This window comes from Telopea speciosissima, chromosome 2 (assembly GCF_018873765.1).
Source record: "Telopea speciosissima isolate NSW1024214 ecotype Mountain lineage chromosome 2, Tspe_v1, whole genome shotgun sequence".
Lineage (NCBI taxonomy): Eukaryota > Viridiplantae > Streptophyta > Magnoliopsida > Proteales > Proteaceae > Telopea > Telopea speciosissima.
The window spans coordinates 69782897-69803966 of record NC_057917.1 but is presented as its reverse complement, the minus strand read 5'-3'; the positions used below and the strand labels follow the sequence as shown (position 1 = coordinate 69803966).

The following is a 21070-nucleotide window of genomic DNA, read 5'->3' as shown; positions in this document are numbered from 1 at the left end:
AAATTTCGACACAGTGAGGTTGTAAATCAGCCTCCGGTGTGTCACATATAAAAAATCTACTCCCATACAACAAGTATCTATCATTTTTTTTCTTCCAAAAAACTAGTTTTTGTAAATAGTAACTTTACCCATGGTACTAAATCTCGTTTCGTTTCGGTGTTTCAGTCTGACCGAAATTTCCGAGATACCGAAATTTCGTCGAAATCTCGGTCGAAATATGGTATTTTTCTGTTGGTGTAAAATGCCAAAAATGTCCGAGATTTCCGAAATTTTCGAAACGAGATGACCGAAATTATCGAGATTTCCGAAACGAGATGACCGAAATTTCCGAAATATTGCATTTTTTCATATCGAACTTGCGTTTCGTTTCAGACAGGTCGAGATACTCGAAATATTCGATATCTCGACCGAAATTTCGCGAGTTTTAGTACTATGACTTTACCTGAAATAGTTGAATGTTACCAAATCTTCTACAATAGGGAGCAATCGATCTCTTCATAGTGATGTGGCAACCCCCAATAGTGTATCCTAGTTGTATTGAGTGATGATGTGGCCAAAAAGTCAAGAAACAAGGGTTTTCCCCCCTTCTCTACACAAAAAATCCTGTTTCTGTCTAGACAGTTTGAAATTTTGAACCTTGGCTCGAGTTGGTGCAATTTTATATAGTGAAATGTTGCAGTATTCCGATATTTCGGCGAGACGATACTTTGTACCGAAATTTTTGAAACACTGCACATGTGAAATTTCGTATATAATCTCATCTCGAGGTGCTCGAGATCCTCGAGATATTCAAAATCTCACCGAGATCTTTGCGAGATTTGGAACTATGATTGTGCCTCCAAATTGTTCACCATTTCATCCTGGATTTTGAAATTCTCTGATTAAAATCCAATGGTAGACAACTGGGGTGCACAATGATCACCAAGGACCTGGTTAGCATTTCTTTTTGTATCTTTTGATTTTCTAATGTATTGCAAGTTGGCATTTTAGAGTCTCTAGACCTTATATGTAAATCTGTATCAATTTCACTGAATCTCACTTGTTGGTCTGAATGAATGTTATATTCCTTTTCTTTATATGTTATTATTATCCACTTGAAACTGTATTTACCCTAGGGAAGGTAAGACTTCGATGAAGACACTAATATCATGTGGAATGTGATGGGTACTTATATTTAGATTGCAACGAAAGAAGTTCTAGGCGAATCTAAAGGAAAGTAACATTCATCTTGGGGAACTGATATGATGATGAAGTTCAAGCAGCAGCCATTAAGGCTAAGAAATCTAGTTTGAGAACTTGGCAAAGGACTGAGAATGAGGAGGATTTAAAAAAGATAAAAATTTGCGAGAAATGAAGCTAAGAAGATAGTGGGGATTAGGAAAAGCAAGGACTAAGAAATATGAGGATCTCTAAAAACAATTTAGGCACAAAGAGGAGGGGGGGGGGGAAGATTTATAAGATGCATTGAAAATGAAGATGGTAATGTATTAATAAGTGACAAAGAGATTGAAGAGAGGTGAAAAAACTGTATCTACAACTTACTAAATGAAAACAATACAAGTAAGAGTGTTTTAAAAGATTGTAATAGCCAGCAAGAAACCACAGATCTTAGATATATACGTAATTAGGGTGTCTCAAGTATAGCAAGAATTAAAGAAGATGATAATCGGTAAAGCAAAAGGTTCAGATGGTATTCCAATAGAGGTGTGAAAGAGCTTAGGAATTAGTGGAATAGCTTGGCTAACTAAGTTATATAATAAGATTTTAAGCATAAGAAACATACCAGATAAATGGAGGAGAAGCATTGTGGTTCCAATTTATAAAAATAAAGGTGATATTCAAAGCTGTAATTACCATAGAGGAATATAGCTTATGGGCCATTCTATGAAATTATGGAAGAGGGTAATTGAAACCCTCTTGACACATGAATCTAATATTTCGGTTTACCAATTTGGTTTTAAGCTAGGAAGATCAATAACACAATCTATATATTTGCCTAGGAGACTAATTGAAAGATTTAGAGAATATATAAAGGATTTCGATATGGTCTTTATTGACTTAGAAAAGGCTTATGGTGGAGTCCGTAGAGAGTTATTTTGGCAAGTTGATGTAGATAAGTCATCTAAAGGGCTTGTTTTATTAAAGGGAAGGAGAACGCTATCTGGACACGTGCGGTGCGCTGCCCTTGCACCCAGACACAGGGGCATGCAAAATGACCGCAGTGCCCCTTTGTCTGGGCGCAGGGACAGCGCACCGCATGCGCCAAGGTAGCATTCTTTCTCCCTTTATTAAAAATAAGCTTTAGGTTGGGTTATGTAGGTGTTGGGCTTTTGATCCCATAGATTTACTTTGTAATTTGCCAATTTAATGAGACTAAAATATGGGTAAGAAGTAGGAAAACGGGATTTACTTCATTAGTTTTGTTAGAGTCCTGTTTTGAGTCTGTTTTCTTTAATATTTCACTTTCCTAGTCAATTTAGGTTACCTTATTAGTTAAGGATTGGTTATGCATTTCCTTTTTAGTGTCTTAAGTCTATTTTTGAGTCTTCTATATAAGTTTGTAAGGGAGGCCAGAATTGTCCATGAATTTGATTAATGAAATATTGTCTTGAACCTTTTCTTTTATTCTGTGAGACTCAAATGGCTGTGAGATGCAATGCTATATGGTGTGAGGCCATGGGTGAGAGATCTGATTGAGAGACTCAAGGCGCCTAGACGCCTAGGCGACGCCTTGACAACTATGGCTCCAATACATGATAAGTTGCGAGAAAATAGTTTGAGATGGCATGGACATGTGCAACGGAAGCCTTTGAATGCTCCAGTTTGGAGGGGTGATTATTCAGATTGGAGGAGCTAAAAGAGCCAGGGTAGGCCTAAAATGACTCTAGGAGAAATGGTGAGGAAAGACATGGATAGCTTAGATGTAGTAACAGATATGGCTTTGAATAGAGATGATGGAGAAAAAGGATCCATGTAGGTGACCCCGTTTAGTTGGGATAAGGTGAGTTATTTATTAGCTTTTAGCTTTTAATGTCATCATTGTCATGTTTGTAGGCTTGTAGTGCAGGAAATATATGTCCCCATCTAAGTATTTTCTTGGAGTGCGTTCTCTTTGAATGGTAGCCGTCTCCCTTGCACAGATGGGGAGAGTAACTTATGTAATGACTGATTTAAAGCTTTCAATTTGAACTTCGATTGTTCAATTGATGTTTTTTATTATCAATTATCCTTGGGTCATTAAAAATTGAAATTTAGGAAGTGGAACCATGGTTTCGGTGGTCTAAATCGGACAAAATCGGAATTAGGCCCTTTTCAGTTTATTGGCTCGATTGGTTTTTAAAATTATGATATATCTCTTCAGTACTTAGTGTTTATTCATTAATTGTTTCATATTAGCTTGTAATGCCATGCTTGTAGTTCCAGGAAGGCATATATGTCTCTTATCTAATTATTTTCTTGGAGTGCATTTTCTTTGGCAGCAATTGAAATGTAATATGTTGTATCTTCAAATATTCTCATGCATGTAGCAGCAACTCTTTCATTCTTTCAGGTCTGCAGTTTATTGAACAAGATGCAATTGCATGCGGAAAAATCCTTATCAAAGGAGGAATGCAGTATCCGTGTATCAGTACCTCCAACCAGAAGTGATGTTCTTCATGCTTGTGATGTCATGGAGGTATAGTGTTTGGTGAATTTTTTAAACCTGTAGTTACTTCATTTATTTGTAATAACTTGGCATATTTTTTGTCTTTGAAGGATGTTGCTATTGCATATGGATACAATAAAATTCCAAAGAGGAAGCCAGCATCTTTGAAGTCTCTTCCTTTGAGTCAAATTAGCGAGCTTATCAGATTGGAGGTACTGAAAACAGTATTGTGGATTGATGTTTTCCTCACTGTTTTGTGTGTGTGTGTGTGTGTGTGTGTCTTTTTCAACTAGTAATTATGATAAACTTGCAGTTTGGTACATTTCTGTTAGGTTTACTCTCCATCCATAGACCTTTGTTTTCATCTCAAGTTGCTTGTGGAATTCTTTGTTGTTCCGTATTTGGGGAGTTAGGTGGTGGGGTACACTTAGGCTTGAGGTAATGCATGGTGAATTTTTTAACATAACATCTGTTGATTCACTTTGTGATGGTGAATCAACAGAAAAGGGTAGTATGCCGGCATTTTGCTTGAAATTCTTGCAGAGCTTGTTTTGAGGATTGAAATTACTAAATGTAGCATATAGCCATTCCAAAACTCAGGTCTGCAATGATGAATTTTTTTTAGATCAAGTAGTTCTTACTCTCTCCCTCTCTCTCACTTCATTCTTCTTGTCCTCACATTATCTTTTTCCTTCCCTGTTTCCAAGTTTATCTTACTAGTGGGGATGATAATGGAGGAGCTTTCACTAATACCACACCCAACCTTCTCAACTATTCTTCAAATTGAAATTCTAATTCTCTTATCCTACCTGACCTGTGAAGAATGCATGTTGGTAGCCAATTTTACAATGTAACTGGCACTGTAACCAGTGGGGCAAGATGTGGTAGGTACGTAGGGTTTAGAAGTACCATACCCTACTTGTTACCCAATAAGGGTCTTAGCACCAAATGGCCTAATCTTTAGTGTTGACGCAGGAAAGCATACAGCTTAAACTCACCCTGTTGCTGTACCTATGTACTGGACAGAAATTTAGTGTAAATGAATTTGTAATTTAGGATTTTTGTGTTTTGATTTGCTCATACTTAATGAATTTGTTACCCCTGATAATGGTATGACCATAGTTGTCATTTGTCAAGGCGACTAGGTGACCCAAGGTGTTGTAGGGCACTTAGGCGACAAGGCACCCGCTTAGGCGACTATGTCATTAATTATATATATAATATAGCAATGATAATTTTATATAATTATGTTTATATGCAACAAAATAGGGTGGGCCCCGACACAATGGTAAGGTTTCTCCATTGCGACCTAGTAATCGTGGGTTTGAGTTGGGAAACAGCCTCTCCACAAAGCGGGGGTAAGGCTGCCTACATTATGACCCTTCCTAGACCCCGCAGTGGTAGGAACCTCGTGCACTGGGTAAGTCCTTTTTTTATGTTTATATGCCAACATAGAAGCCATATCAATGCAATATGATATAATAATGCTAGTAATGGCCTAATTTGAGAAACTAAAAATCAACATATAATAAACAAATCATAGGATATAATATAAGAATATTCATAAAAAAACAAAGCAATATGCATATAAATCAATGTGCACTTGTGAAGTGTCAACGAGGCGTGTTGTCGCCAGGGACCCGAGAAAGGCCTGGATGCCTAGGCGGCGCCTAAGAGTCTACGGGTATGAGATGACATGTCTTAATTTCTCAGAACATCCTCACGATTTCTGTTGTATTTTGTTGTCTGTCAGAATGTTTCTCTGCTTTCCTTATATTTCTATATTTTTATCTGTGAGAATGTTTCTCTGCTTTCTTATATTTCTATAGCCACCTCTGATATTCTATTCCATGCAACTTCTTGTTTCTCCTACTAGATTGCAATGAATGGTTTCACGGAGGTGCTAACATGGATATTGTGCTCATACAAAGAAAATTTCTCCATGTTGAACCGTAAGGATGATCAATCGATAGCATCAACTATTGCAAATCCTCGTTCAGCTGATTTTGAGGTTTGTTTACTTTTTGCTTACCTCTGTCAAATAGAGTGTGAAATTCTGTTGTACTGATTTTTACTGTAGACAACTCTCATGGTTGTTTAAATCTTAATTTCAAGTGTGTATGTTCACTATTTTGCAATCTTTGTTTCGACCCTGTGATGCACTCTGAGCTCATTGTAATTGCATTCCTCCTGTCTGTGTGTGTTGCTTTTGTTAAGGCCTATTTCTTTGATAGGTGTCTTCAGAAATTAGAAAAGGTTTTGGGTGAGTTTCAGAAGGATTAGATGTTTATCAATTGTTTCTGGTGGTTTTGCAAGATAAATGCTTGGTTAATGTTCAGTTCAAACTCTGTAAAGACTACCTGTTAAGTGTTCTGTTGAAGACAAAAACAGAGTCTACACTTGTACACTTTTTTGAAAGATTCAATATGGATTTAGAAATAAATTCCACATCCGAAGGTATTTCGTTCATCCAAGCTTTGTAGGAACCCAGGGGCCCAGTATAGATATTTTATTTATTTATTCATGTTGGGTAGTTTCTCTTCTTTTCTTGACATTTCGTGGGACCATTAACATTGTGGAGCACTGGCTTAGTAGCTAACTTGGTCAAATAAGTCCTGCTGGAGTTTTAACTGTGTGCCTTGCAACATACACAGATTTTACACAAGTTTATTGGAATTTATTAAATCAAATTGCCATGGAAAGGTGTAACTTAGTAGCTGTGATTTAACATGCATTCTGGTTTAGACTTATGGACGTGGATTTCTAGGTTGATGGGGGGAAGGAATTCTCCTTTTCTATGAACACCCTAGGTGAGGGTTTTAAGTGATTTGCAGCAGCACAACTTGTTCTATCTTCCCTTGTGGCTGCTATCTGCATCAACAAATTTGGTTTTTGTGGAGAACCTTATGCATTTATCATCAGAACACATCCTATGATACATATCTAACAGTAATGCATTGCAGAATACTGTTTTTTTCCCTTTTCAGATGGAAGATAGACAACACATTATAGCCTGGAATAATAGCATTAAAGATTTTTTGCTTATTTCTCCTCCCTCAAGACTCCAGTATACTAGATTCAATTTCCTCAGTGAAGTAGCTCATGTCATGGATAGGTGTGGTTGCAGTTTTGATCAGATCTGACGTATCTGATTGGCCTGCGAGCAATAGGCCCTAATGGAATGGAGGAGATTCCAATCTGGCGGCTAGATGTGGATCAGAACTAACAGTCAAATAGTGATCTAATGGTTGATATGGCTAGATCTAATTCTGGACCTGATGTAAGAGTATTCCAGAAAGGTATTTCAGATTTAGTAACAAGAAATAACTAAAGATGTGAGTTCGATTAAGATAAGATGGGAGAGAAAACAGGTGAAGAAAAGGTAGTTAACGAGTGGAGAAAAGTTAGGAGAGAAGATAATTAAAGGGAATATGGACCTCATGAGAGGAAAAGAGATAAAGACCTCCCTAAAACTTAGGATCTGAAAACTAACAAATTGATAGAAAGGGAGAGGAGAAAAGGAGGCTATTGGTTGGAGCAAAAAGGAAAAATCAAAGGAGAGAAAGAAGGGAATAAGAATAAGGAAAACCTTCCTAATGTGAAGGGTGAGAGAAAGAGAAAGAAGCCCTATTGAGGAATGGGATGGGAGAGAGACACCAGCTCATGAAACAGAAGGGAGGAGAGAGAAAACACCACTGGATACGGCCAATATTCCAAGACCAAAAAGCAATTCATTCATTCACCCTCAATCATGGGGGTTGGTTACATATATAGAGAACCCAAAAATGGAAATAAACTCTGCCACGAACTCTTTTAACTATCCTTAAAAGGTTTAAACTAATCTTATTAAACTTTGACTAAAATATATAACCTTATCAACTACTAAAAATTAGAGACTCTTTTTAACTAACCTTAGCGACTACTAGCATGGGACCCACTAAAATAAAATAATAACTTTCGTGTAACCCCTTAAGCCAACACTTTTGGGCTTATAAATTAAGCCCTTGACAATAATAAAACCCCAAAATTAAGGCCCAATCCAAACTAGTACTATAACCTGGCACAGATTTAGTATTTTTATCTGCTCCATTTCCTGCCCGCTCCATGTCCCCAAGTTCCTCTAATAGAGTGGGGTGGACCCCACCCGGGCAGTGTGTTCGGGCAGGGGTAGGGTGGTCATTTCTGCCCCCTCTATTAGAGGAACTTGGGGAAATGGAGCTGCCCAGGAAATGGAGCAGATAAAGGTCCCAGATTTACACCATGTCTGCATTAGGTGTTTTGTTGATTGTATAAATATCCATATTATGAATTTAATTTTGTTAGTCTGAAGTTTTGAGCAAAATTGTAAAGTATTTATCTCTAAAGTATATGTGAGTTGAAATCTTTGAATTAAAGACATGGTTGGTGACTGTAAGCATGGTTATTTGTTTGTATGCTCCATGTATGTTAAGTATGGTACTATGGTAGCTTTGCTAAGTCTTTCTTTTCTGCAGATGTCTCGAACAAGTCTCATGCCGGGCATATTGAAAACTGTTGCGCACAACAAAGACCATCCAAAGCCCATAAAGGTATTGTATAATTGCAGAATTCCATTGTATGTTGTGATGCATCTTTCTTTCCAGTGTGGACAGTTTTTGAACATTCTAGGAGGTTGTGTGAACTATTTTCAGACCATTTGGATTTGTTTGAGTTACCACACCTCGAATCTTGTAACCACTAACCAGTCCTTCTATAGCAAACATAATGGTGTCATTTGCAATGTTGGCTTGAATTAGTTGATCTGTCTAACTTTGTCATCTGCTTGGATGCTGTGAGACGAATGTAGGGGTTCCATTTCAGGGAATCCCTTTTCAAATTTCTACGGGAGGGATCTTGCCTGCTGATCTATCACATGGGAAATTTTGTGGGTGCGATTAAATTCTGGTTAGCTAATAGCCGCCCTTTGAGGAAACATGGAACTTATTTTGTTCATGTATATCAAAAAACTGTTCATGCAATCATTTGTATATTCTGACAAATTAAAGTAATGACACCAATTAAATCAACAATAGCATTTGTACTGAGTGCTTGAGAAGGACGACTTTGGAGTGATTCATACTCCAAAAATCACAAAATTTACAAAGTGGGTTGGGTGAATCGGAGTTTGTAATGACACAATTGGTGCTCTGACTAAAATTTGCAAGGTGTTTCTTCATTGGTTTCTGAATTTGAGTTTCTATTTTGGTTACCTGCTATTCTTTATCCTACTCCATATCTTCAAATCTGACCATTAGATCAACTCAAGATTTTACAAACTTGTTCTCCTTGACAAATAGACTATTCAACTAGAATTTCATGTGTATTTGAGTTGCTCTATACGTGTGATCCTCTTGCAAGCTGATCTCTCACTGGGCTTGACTGGTTTGAAATTGGCACTGCATTTGTCAGCGAACATGCTAGAAGAATTTTTTGGGACATGAGCAATGGAGGGGTGGACAATTTGATGGTTCAACAGGTTCCAAGTATTCTTGTTTCACACAAGTACGATGAGAAAATGCAACTATTCTCTTCATGGGCAACACACATTTATTTGTATCAAAGCCCATGGAACCCATCCAAGACTCAAAATAAGGTCCATCCTAGGCCCTGTCAGGCATTCTTAACTGCATTGCTCAGAATGTTTTAAAAAAAATTCAGGCTGGACCCTCAAAAAAAGTAACTAAAAAAAATTATGTACATAACTCAGAAGACCATTCCTCACCTATGTATGATTTCATTCAAGAATACCGTATCCTATATGTATTAATCCCCCCCACGAACTCTACAACCACCGGTAGCTGATTGGAGACCAGCCTCTTAGCCTTCTAACCATTCTCTGGTGGCCTCTTCCTCCTAGCTTTAAATCTTCTGGCATTTCTTTGCTAACAAATATTTCACTAGGTAGCAAATGGACACGACTTCCAAAAGATTGCATTCTTATCCTCCACTCCACTGGACATCCTTCCCAATACTTCGTAACCAACAGCATTGTGTTTGGAAAAATCCAATCCACACCTGCCATGTAGAGGAATTCTCCTGACACCTCAAAGGCAACCTTGCCACCAAAAAATAAATAGTAGTAGTCATCTGCCACATCATTGATCTAAATCAAAGCATGAAGAAGAGAAGGACAATAGAATTCAGAACAAAATTACTGTTCACGATCACTGTTTACGTGAACAGTGTCACAGCCAATATTTGCCTTGTGTGGGAATGCTTCTAGAAGTCTGATTTGTTTCTATTTTTATTTCCTATGTTATTTGCTCAGCAAGCAAGAAAGTTAGATGTAGTAATTCCTTGTTAGGCAAGTAATTTCCTATTTTGTACACTTTCTAATTCTGTGTTTTTTCCTTTTTGGTTGTTAGTTTCTAATTTTCAACCTTCTATTTTTTGTGAAGCCTGACCAATCTATAATTTTATATAAAGGGGTCATCAGTTGTTATATTCAACAGTTTAAAATCAATGAAGTTGCAATTAGCTTGCTTGAGATCTGAGAGAGAGCTTTTTTTCAACAGCTGAGATAGCTGTGGTGAGAGGCCCAAGGCTGAGATAGCCATCCTATTCTTCTTCTTCCCCATCAATTCCTTGTTTCTATTTTACTATTCTAAAATTTTTTTTCCCAACTGAGATCAGCCAAGGGCTACTACTGCTGAGATTCCCCATCGGTTCAACAGAAGAGTACCCATTCACTGCTACCATTGTTGCTGATTAGAGAACGTTTCAAATCACCTGCGGTTCCGCAGATCTGAGTTTTATTGCAACAACTTCAAGATTTCTGATCTCCAGATCCATCCATCAGTTGTTTTGGAGGCTGAAGTTCCCTCATATATAGCTTCCCTCATTGTTGATTAAGTAGAGATCCAACGGCTGGTGTGTCTGCAACTTGTTACTTTCTATTTTCAAACTCCACTTTCTAATTTCAAGACCTGTGTTTATCTCTACATCAGGCTACTGGAATTGATGTTCGATTGTTATATGAAGGCCTAAGAATATCAGTACATCGATCCTACTGTAGTGTTGGTTCTTAGTTGAACTGACTTCTACATTAATCATTGCACGGGCAGCACACATTCCTCAATCTCCATCCCCTTCTCTGTGCTGGCTGTGCCTTTTCATGCTCATTTCATGCCTTGTGTGTTTAAGTCTCGTAAATATGGGTAGCATTTTAGTAAATGGAATGGTATCATCATCATCATTGGTAAGCATCACTGTTGGATCTGTTATTGATAAGTTTCACTCTCTTTTTTTCCCGTGTGTGGGTGGGGGGGAGAGCAATGCAGTGTTTAATGTTCCCATGTAATCATTTTTTCCTCCCAGTAAAAACTTGTTCTATCTTTTCCCTCACAGTATAAAATCTGATTCTATTACAAGGTTATTACAAATTTACAACATGCAAACTTTCGTTTATGATCCTCTGTATTATCAGATGATTGAGTAAAGTGTCCTTTGTTTACTGGGAATACATCTTACATGTTGGTTCTGGTGTATGTTTTTCGCTCCATGCATTTATATTGATCTATTGCTTTTAATTGACTACTTTGACATTCCCTCTTCTAGTATTAGTTTTCAGTTGAACATTTAAACTAAATGACATATATGTTCATAGTTTTGGATAATTGATTATTTGTTCTAGATATTTGAAGTGGGTGATGTGGTCATATTGGATGAGGCAAAAGATGTTGGTGCAAGAAATCGTCGCCAACTTGCAGCAATGTATTGTGGTGCTAACTCAGGGTTTGAGGTACAATTTTGAAGAACCTTAAGAGGTGTTTAATGCGTTATTTTATCAGATGTAGAAATTTTGTGTTGAATAATTAGGTTATTGTGTACCTGGGTTAAATGTGGATTTTGTTTGTTATCTACTTGCCATTACATTAGGTGATTGTGTACCTGGGTTAAATGTGGATTTTGTTTGTTATCTTCTTGTCATTTACACTTTATTTTATGTTAAAAAGAATTTTAAAAAACTCAATTGAACTCTTAGGTTCTTAAAATAAACAGCTGTCAAGGCAACACCTAGATGCTCTCTATGCGACAAGGCAGGCCTTGAGGCCCAATGTGTCAAGGTGACTTGACCTAAAAACCCACTCCTTGGGCTCTCCACATGTTTTAGGTCTTGGCACCATCTTGCACTATGCTGGCTGGCCATAGCATGGTGCCATCAACTATGATAAGCATATTCACACATGCTGGGGGTGGCAGTACCCACAACAACCTGGCTACCCAACTCGGACACAACCTGTTAAATCTGTGTTTTGGCTGGTTGTTTTTTTGGGTTTAACACAACACCACCACCAATCACAACAACTCAGCCTTATCCCAACTAAATGGGGTCGGCTACAAGGATCCTTGCCCTCCAGTCAGCTCTATTTGAGGTCATACTTGTAACTTGATACAAGGCCTAAGCTATGCATGTCTTAACCTCACCACTTCTTCTAAAAATTATTTTAGGTTTGGTCTTGGCTCTTTTAGTTTCTTCAATCTGAATCAAATCACTCCTCCATAGTCCATACTGGGACATTGCAAAGGCCTCCGTTGAACATGTGGCCATGCCACCTTAAACGACTTTCTCGTAGCTTATAATATATCGGAGCTACTCCCAAAACTGCTCTATATGATCATTCCTTACTTTATCCTTCTAGTTTTGCTACTCATCAATGTCAACATCCTCATCTCCACTACACTGAGTTTATCTATATGATGCTTCTTAATTGCCCAACATTCCGCATCATACATCATAGCCAGCCATATGACTGTCCTATAAAATTTTCCTTTAAGTTTTAAAGAAATACGCCGATGACGTGTGCTTAACATGTTGGGGAAAAATGAGGCCATCTTCTGGTTGGTGGATGACCTGTGTAATGGTTTTATTTTTTTACATTTTTTTCTTATTTTGTCTTGACCCAAAGATGACCCATTCATTAGACATTTATTAGGCCTAAAATGTTAGATTAGGAAAAACCATTTTGATGAATAAGACTATTCTAAGTAAATTTTTTGACAATTTTGAGAGGAATGTGGTCTATATTCATGGATAAGGCATAGTCTTTACAGCCGCAACAACAACAACTCAGCCTTAAATGGGGTCGGCTTCATGTATCCTTACCCTCGAATCAACTCTACCCGATATCATATTTGATACAAGGCCTAAGTTATGCATCTATCCTCACTTCTCCTAGAGTCATTTAGGTCTGCCCGTGGCTCTTTTAGCTCCTTACATATATTCAAATAAAATACTCAAAACAAGAAAGAAGTAAACTTGCGCAGGCTGGGTTCGGAGCTTACTTAACTGAGTAGGAAACTTACTTAAATCAGTTGTGGACTTACATAGACCTAGTCCAGCCTGTCTAAACAACTAACAGTAATAAAATAAAGAAAATAAAACTCCAACCCCATGATGAACCAGATCTGGACTGGAGGCCAGATTTGGACCAGAAAGCTGAACGAAAATGACCCAAACGAAAGCCGCAGATTATTTTCTTCCTTCTGTATTTCTCATTCTTTTTCATTCTCTCTCTCTCTGGTAGCATCAAACCTAAAAGCCCGAGCTTCAGGGTGGAGAGGCCCGTCGAAGGTCATAAACCTCGCAGTCACTCACTACCCGACTGATGTGGAATCAAACTCCCCTCCCATTCTTGGCCATGGTCCGCACTCATTGCATCAACTTCCCCCCACTGTAAGGTCATGGGCCTCCGCTGTCAGTGCATGGACAACCCATTGTGATACCTTTGATGGCTTCCATCCCAAAAGCTCGAGCTTCTGGGTGGAGCGGCCCTTCCAAGGTCATAAGCCTAGCAGTTGCACATGACCCGACCTATGTGGGATTAAACTTCCCTCCCTTTCCTGGCCATGGATGCACTCACTGCATCACTGTCACAAGTCATAATATCATGTCATTCATGAAAATTTTAATAATTCTATTGATATTTGATTGGAAGATTTTACTGATGTTAATTTCCATCTTTCTTTTTATTTCTCCAGTTAATTCATTCCCTGGTGGACAGAATCATGGAAGTCCTTGGGACTCCTTTTGTTCCTATTGGAGACGATATTGGTTACTATATTAGGCAATCAGATGTAAGCATTATTTAGTTTCCCATTGTTTCTATTTGTTTCCTATGGAGTCTTCAGTCATGTGGCATTTATTGTCTTCTTTTCTACAAAAGGAGTCTGAATTTCTTCCGGGTAGACAAGCTAGCATAATTTTCAGAGGAAAGCACATTGGAAACTTTGGCATTGTGCACCCAGAGGTACTTTAACTTTCCCAGAGGGAGAACTCCTAAAGTCATTTTGTTCTGATCATTGATTTTTATGGCATATGTATATTAATCCGAGATGTGCATATATTTGATAGTTGAAAAAAGGTGTAAGGTTCATTCTTGGCTTTTCCTACTCATAAAAATATGTTCTGATAATTTCTTTCTATGGGTTTGATGCTGCATGAGAAGATTTAATCTTTGTCTCTTGATCCATATAGAGAAGATGAATTCAGGAGGCAGCATTACATTTAACCTTCCCTTGCTATATTACCTACTATAATTTTGGGAAGTAAAGAGGCTTGTACACTTCTTTCTGAGCTCGAACAGATCCAACAGACATCTTATACCATCTTTCCAGTTGTTAACTCCAATTTTTCTACCTCTGGATGTGAATCAGTGAATGTACTCTTTTTCTTGCATGTTTAATCACCCTCCTTCACATATTCTCAACATTATGTCTTAAATCTGATGGTTGCTGTCTCTGACTAAAATGATATTTCTTGCTATTTTAGTTAGAGAATGTATGATGCACACCCTCAGATCATGTTAAACGTACAAGTGTTCTTAAATTGATTATGAATTACTTTAATGTTATACCAATACCTTACTATTTATTTTTCAATAATTTGGTTTAGGTCTTGACTAACTTCGACATCCCAGACCCTTGTTCCTTCATGGAACTTAACATTGAATCCTTTTTATAGGATTAGCTCCATGGCCCAGTGGTAAATTTTATTTCTCTCATCTTTTTTATTTATTTTTTTAATCCTTCCAATTACCTACTTTTTATAATTGATTGACACTTTACTTTGCACTTAGATCCTCAACAAAATCATTGAAAGTTGCAGGTTGTATGCTATTGCTGTCACTGGTTTTTGGAAAGGAAATTCTGTATGGTCCAACAGACATGAAAGGAATGTAATTGGAATTTGGGATAGCAAGAATACATTACGTGACTCATTCATGGATGAACTATTAGATTTTAAAAAAAAAAATTCCCCTTTTGGATGAACACTGTTGGAAATTCAGAAGGTTATTTTTGTATTTTGGGAGAAAAGAGAGGAGGGGAAAGAGTGCAAGGAAGAAGGGAAGGTTTGCAAGTTTTGGTGCACATTCTTACCTATACAATTGTAATCAAAGTTTGAGAACCAATAATACAAGAATTCTGCCTTCCTTTCTTATTAAATTCGCTTCATTCTACACTGGAAAGGGACTCTAGTTCATTGAATGTGGGAGGCCCACTGTTTCTCCCTTCAATTGGAACCAGTCGTATATCTAAACAATCGTAGTAATCTTGAAAAACTCCCTTGCCCTCCCTCCCTGTGTTTTGTGTGCATCTTTTCCATGCTAGTAGCTACATAAGTTTTTTATGAGTTCTTATTGATAATTAAATTATAGAGATACCATGAGCTTGACATTTTCCATGAATCAGTTGACATAGCTGCACATAATGATGTGCAAATCTCCAATTTGGAGGATTCTTACTCAAAGGAGTGGTCCAGTAAGCTGGATAGATAACCATTTGCTAATAATATTGATATCCTTTGATTGTCATTTTTTGATAGCCTATATCAGCCATATATATTGGCTTTTCTTAAGATTTTTCAATTACAGCAGGGTCATGTGCTACTGACATTCCTATCCATTTTGCTTACACAAACTCTAGATCATTTACACAAAAGTGATTTAGTATCCCACAAAATTGTAAAAAAGCTAGGGGTTCAAGTTTGGCCCTCTGTCGGCTCGAACCCACCCCGAGCCTGAATAGGGTTTGGGCTGAGATATTTGGACCTAAGGGCGGGTTGGGTCAGGGTTGAGGCTTTGAGCTAAGCTTGGCCTGGCCTGATCTTGTTTTAAGTTATATTATAATATATATATATATATTATAAACTTTAAATGTCACCCACATTTTGTTATAAAATATATTATATATGAAGATAATAAATGATATAATATATTCTGTTATAGTATTATGTTACGTAAAATTGATAATTTTCTTCCCAGTCCATTTCAGCCCACTCATTTCCTTCCCCCTCCCCATGATCAGGGCCAATCAGGGTCAACCTGGCCCGACCCTGAGGGTGGGTCAGGATTGGATTTTTAGGCTCTGAGTTAGGATCGGGTCGGGCCTGGGCCTAGGTAAGGGGACTTAGGGTTGAGCTAGGGTTCTATAAAGCCTGGCCCAACCCGACCCTGTTGCAGCCCTAGTAAAAAGCTCCCATGGCCATTGATACGTATGACGTATCTTGGTCTATACGATGCTGCAATTGTTCAGTTAGTCCAGATGTCAACACATACGCCTTCCAAGGATTCTAGTTGTTGCAGCCCTTGGAGCAACCCTCGCAGTTGGCCTCTTGCGTGTGCCTTGTGTAAACAAAATCAATACTGCTCTAGTAAGACAATTCTTGTTAATAATAACTGAAGCGTATCCGGATTCTTAGGTTTTCTTAATAAAACTGCCATCACATAATAACTATGGAGCATGGCATTTTTTCTTCTTCGAGTCCAACACATACTCAGAGTTCACAAGAGACGAACCATAAGCAGAAGCAAGGGAAGAAGGGCTTCTAGGGAATGTCGACATAGAATCTCACCACCAACTCCTAAAGGACAAAGAGAGTTAGTAAGAATATAAGTTGGGGGATAAAAATGAAATGATAAGGGTTGTAGATGTTTGCATAGGGGACTGTTTCAATATAAGCAATTGATTTAATATGATTATATTTTTAGGGAAAAAGGACTCTATTACGAATTGTAGTTCATGCGACCAGGCACATGATGACACAAAATGATTGATTCGCTCCCATGAAAGGTAGAAATCCCACCTCTATTAATGCTTTTTTATGTGCTTCCATCAGCCCCTTGTGCTGGTGCATAGGTCACGCATCTGGACAGAAAACTCTTCCCCATATTTTTACGGGAAAATTACTTAGATCAAATTTGTTTTATATCCACTATTTTCTATTTTAAAAAGATTTACTCAATCCCAAAAGTTGGTTAGTACTCATGCCACATTAGAACAAAATAAAAGAAAACTTCCAAAATTGCCTCAATCTCATTTAACTGTTATAAAAATTGTGAAATCCGATGAAAATGCATCTTAATTGTAGCAGTAGAAATCAAATCGGTTATTATCCCCTAAAAAAAATAAAAACAAAGCTATAGCATCGAATTCAAAGAGAAGTACTTCTTAATTGTTGGAGTAGAAAACAAAAGGAACATATAAAAAAAAAAAAAAAAAAAAGTGGATGGGTTCATCACGTCTTAATGAAACCATTTTTGCGTATTTAAAACATAAAAAAAAAAAAAAAAAAACAAAATCAGAGTTTTAACCTATATCAGCAATATTTTTATTTTTTTTTGTCGTGGACGAATGCAATGCAATGCAAGTATGCAACACAACTTGCAACGTCGTCCTTTTCTATACGTATATATGACAATGCTGAAGGCTTACTCAGTGCACAACAGTTTCGTCACTGCAGGATTTGGGGAGAATCATAATGTATGCAGTCTTACCTCTATTTGTATAAAAAATGCTGTTTTTAGACTCAAGCAATCTTACCCTTTCTTTTCGCAAAGAGACTATTTCCAGACTCAACCCGTAACCCTGTAACCATTTGATAACAAAGAAGCAACTTTACCGAACTTTAAGAAATTTGATGCAACAACCATGAGATCCTTAACTGTCTTCCCGTTAGCCTTGGACTCTCGTTCCTCTTTTGCTCAAGATTACTAATTTGCTCACAGGAATTCACATTCGTGCCTCAAAGACGAGGCAGGATTTTTTATACCAAAGACACGTTGTAGACTTTTCTGTTTAATATTTATTTATAGTTTTCAAATTAAAAAAAAAAAAACGAGGAAAGGTACTACTTGGCTCTCCACATGTGTCCAAAATACATTAAAAAAAATTGAAAGGCAAAGCGGTCTACCTCAGATCAGTTCCGTTCCTGTCACTCTCATTGCAATTTGCAAGTAAATAACGTGCTGCACTTTCCATGGCGGAATGTCTGTACCACTTCGTTCAGTTCACTTTTTCACATTAAAAAAAAAACTATAAGTTTCCCTTCACCCATAAAATACGGTGCACCCATCATCTTAAGTTACACGAATCCCTCCTAGGTATGTTCTAAAATACCCTCTCGATAGAATCCAATAATTCTGTTTGAAGTGGGAGAAGACGAGAGAGTCGTTTTGGCATGTCAAGTGCAAAAAGAGAAAAAGGCGCTTTTCACGCTTTCTAATTCGGATCCATATGCTATCGTTGTTTTGATCAATAGGGACAAGAAGAATACAGTGAGCAGTGGAAGATACGATTTTATTTTATTTTTTTATTTTTTTTGGTAGAAAAAATGGAAAATATGATGAGAAAGGAGGAGGATTGTTGGTATTAGTGAATGAGTATTGGTAGCGGTGGTGGTGATTGTTTGTGTTAGCAAGCATTGATTGAAGAAAGAGAGATGAAGAACTTGGCGGTGCAAATGCTCTTGGGACGACGGTTCATGGTTTTTGCTTCCTTTATTATCATGTCAATGGCTGGTGCAAGTTACATGTTTGGCATTTATTCAAATAGTATCAAATCATCACTTGGGTATGATCAAACATCACTCAATCTCTTAAGTTTCTTTAAGGAATTGGGTGCCAATGTAGGTATTCTTTCTGGGGTTATCTATGACCTCTCACCTCCATGGCTAGTACTCCTCATAGGCGCAGTAATGAATTTTGGGGGTTATTTTGCAATTTGGCTTGCTGTTACCCACCGTATATCCCAACCCCAATTATGGCATATGTGTTTCTATATATTTCTTGGTGGCAATTCAGAGTCACTATTCAATACAGCAGCACTAGTCACTGCAGTTAAGAATTTCCCAGAAAGCAGAGGAATCATGGTAGGCCTTCTCAAAGGATTTGTGGGTCTCAGTGGTGCAATCTTGACACAACTTTATCTTGCAGTCTATGGTGATGATTCAGGTTCAGATTCCCTCATTCTTCTCATAGCTTGGCTTCCTGCTGCTATATGTGTGTTATTAGCTCCAACTTGTAGGATTATAAAGGTTGTTCAACAAGAGAAGAAAGAGCTGAAGCTTTTCTTTAATTTTCTTTACACATCTCTTGTTCTTGCTGGATTTCTCATGGTTATAATAATTGTGGAGAGATGTGTCAAATTCTCTAAGACTGCATATGGTGGGAGTGCAGGTGTTGTTCTTATCTTGCTTTGTCTTCCATTAGCAATTGTTTTAAAGGAAGAGATTAATCTCTGGAAAAACAACAGATCAAACTCCTTGAACAATTCTGATTCTTCCCAGTTCAGATCAGTAATTGAGGAGCCTATAGATAGAACTGAAACTGCTGTTGAATCAATTCCACCTACAGAGCAAGTGCCACCATTGAGTACTACTCCAATTTCTCGCTTGACCCGGATGTTAAAAGCTCCACAAAGAGGTGAAGATTACACTGTTTTACAGGCGCTATTGAGCTTGGACATGTTTATTCTCTTTGTGGCAACAATTTTCGGCATTGGCGGGGCATTAACCGCGATTGATAACATGGGACAAATAGGAATTTCTCTTGGGTACCAATCTAGCAACATAAGCACATTAGTATCACTTGTAAGCATATGGAACTATCTGGGACGAGTTGCAGCAGGGTTTGTATCTGAGATCTTTGTGAGGAAATATAAACTGCCAAGGCCATTAATGCTCACTATGATCCTCTTCCTGTCATGTGTTGGTCATCTTCTTATTGCTTTTGGTGTTCCAGGTTCTCTTTATGTATCCTCTATGATCATTGGGTTCTGTTTTGGGGCAGAGTGGACATTGATATTGGCCATGATATCTGAGATTTTTGGGCTCAAGTACTACTCTTCACTGCTGAACTTCGAAGCCATTGCAAGCCCACTTGGTGTGTATGTTCTCAATTCTATTGTTGCAGGACACCTTTATGACAAAGAGGCAAATAAACAAATGGCTAAGTTGGGGTTCAAGAGGGCCAACAGGGAGGGCTTGGACTGCAGTGGACCACAATGTTATAAACTCTCATTCATTATAATTTCAGCTTTGACATTGTTGGGATCTTTGATCTCTCTTATTCTGGTGCTTAGAACAAGAAAATTCTATAGAAGTGACATCTACAGGAAGTTTAGAGAAGAAGAGGTGGAAATGGATATGGAGATACAAGAATCCAGAGAAAGAAATGTTGAAATGTCATCTTCTCTAGAAACAATGGTGGAGCTACAATAAACAAGGGGTGTATCTTTCCTTCTCTCTCTCTCTCTTTTCTGGTTAGCTTGATCACAGAAATATTTACTTTCATACATGTTGGTGTTAGGAGCAAGGAAATAGAAATATGGGAGTGTGGGCTAATTTCATGTTAAATACAACCCAAATAACTTTTTCCCTTTCATTTTTATTTCTTGATAAACCTTAAAGAGATTAAGAGAGAAATGATACTTTCCAAAAGTCTCCTATAGAAGACTAGAATTTTAAGAGATAAAATTCAACTTTTTGTAATACAAATTTAACAATATAGAGAAACATTTTTTTATTTTATTTTTTTAAACAATGGAAGGTGATGTATTCAAAAACCACAAAATAAAGCTGTGTTATCTATTTTTACTTCTTTTTTTTTTTTTTAATATAAACCACTTGTTCCCACTCAAAGTTGGGAAACTGCATAGTAATGTCTATAGTACTGGTACAAAATGCATGGACATACACGAGATGTTTTGAGAATTGTCAAATCAATTCTTAATATTAGGTTGGTAGTATATTCTAAAATATATGAGAATAGAAAGATTGTCAAACTTAATCAATTAAGTGCAGCGATGTAAAATTTGTCTAATTATAAAGATGATCCTTCAACCTAAAAAAAAATTTTAGGTGTGTCGTTCAAAAGTACCCTCTCATTGTGTAATTACATTCAATATCAAAATAAATCATGACAAGTTCTTTAAAAAAAAGCTGAAAGGAGAGAAAACTTTTAGTAGATTATAGGATATAGCCTTCCAAAAAATAAATATTCTCAACACTAAGCACTTAGGCAATACAAATATACAGTACTTAACCATTAAATAACTATCATTCTTACTTTTTTCACAAGTTATTTAAAAAGTGATAATAATTTGTTTTCTATATTTAGATATTTTTAG

At 37.3% G+C, this 21070-nt stretch overlaps 2 protein-coding genes across 3 annotated transcripts in view; both read left to right on the top strand.

Annotated features, from left to right (window-relative positions):
* Positions 1-21070, top strand: part of LOC122650301 (phenylalanine--tRNA ligase beta subunit, cytoplasmic) — a 75455-nt gene that overhangs the window by 46117 nt on the left and 8268 nt on the right. The window contains exons 13-21 of one of the 2 annotated variants that reach the window (XM_043843687.1): positions 3551-3676; positions 3757-3858; positions 5523-5657; positions 8140-8214; positions 11298-11405; positions 13646-13741; positions 13831-13914; positions 14559-14648; positions 14772-15095. In XM_043843687.1, coding sequence (XP_043699622.1) covers positions 3551-3676; positions 3757-3858; positions 5523-5657; positions 8140-8214; positions 11298-11405; positions 13646-13741; positions 13831-13914; positions 14559-14627 — 795 coding nt within the window. In that variant the 3' untranslated portion in view covers positions 14628-14648; positions 14772-15095. Of the gene's footprint in view, positions 1-3550; positions 3677-3756; positions 3859-5522; positions 5658-8139; positions 8215-11297; positions 11406-13645; positions 13742-13830; positions 13915-14558; positions 14649-14771; positions 15096-21070 lie in introns of those variants that run through there. The other variant, XM_043843689.1, reaches the window with a different exon arrangement.
* Positions 18384-20162, top strand: LOC122652917. The gene has a single exon (XM_043846802.1). The coding sequence runs from the start codon at positions 18384-18386 to the stop codon at positions 20160-20162; it is 1779 nt and encodes a 592-aa protein (XP_043702737.1).

Bases quoted from the DNA above. Each gene is read 5' to 3' on its own strand.
- LOC122652917 (XM_043846802.1), top strand. From the start codon at position 18,384: ATGAAGAACTTGGCGGTGCAAATGCTCTTGGGACGACGGTTCATGGTT.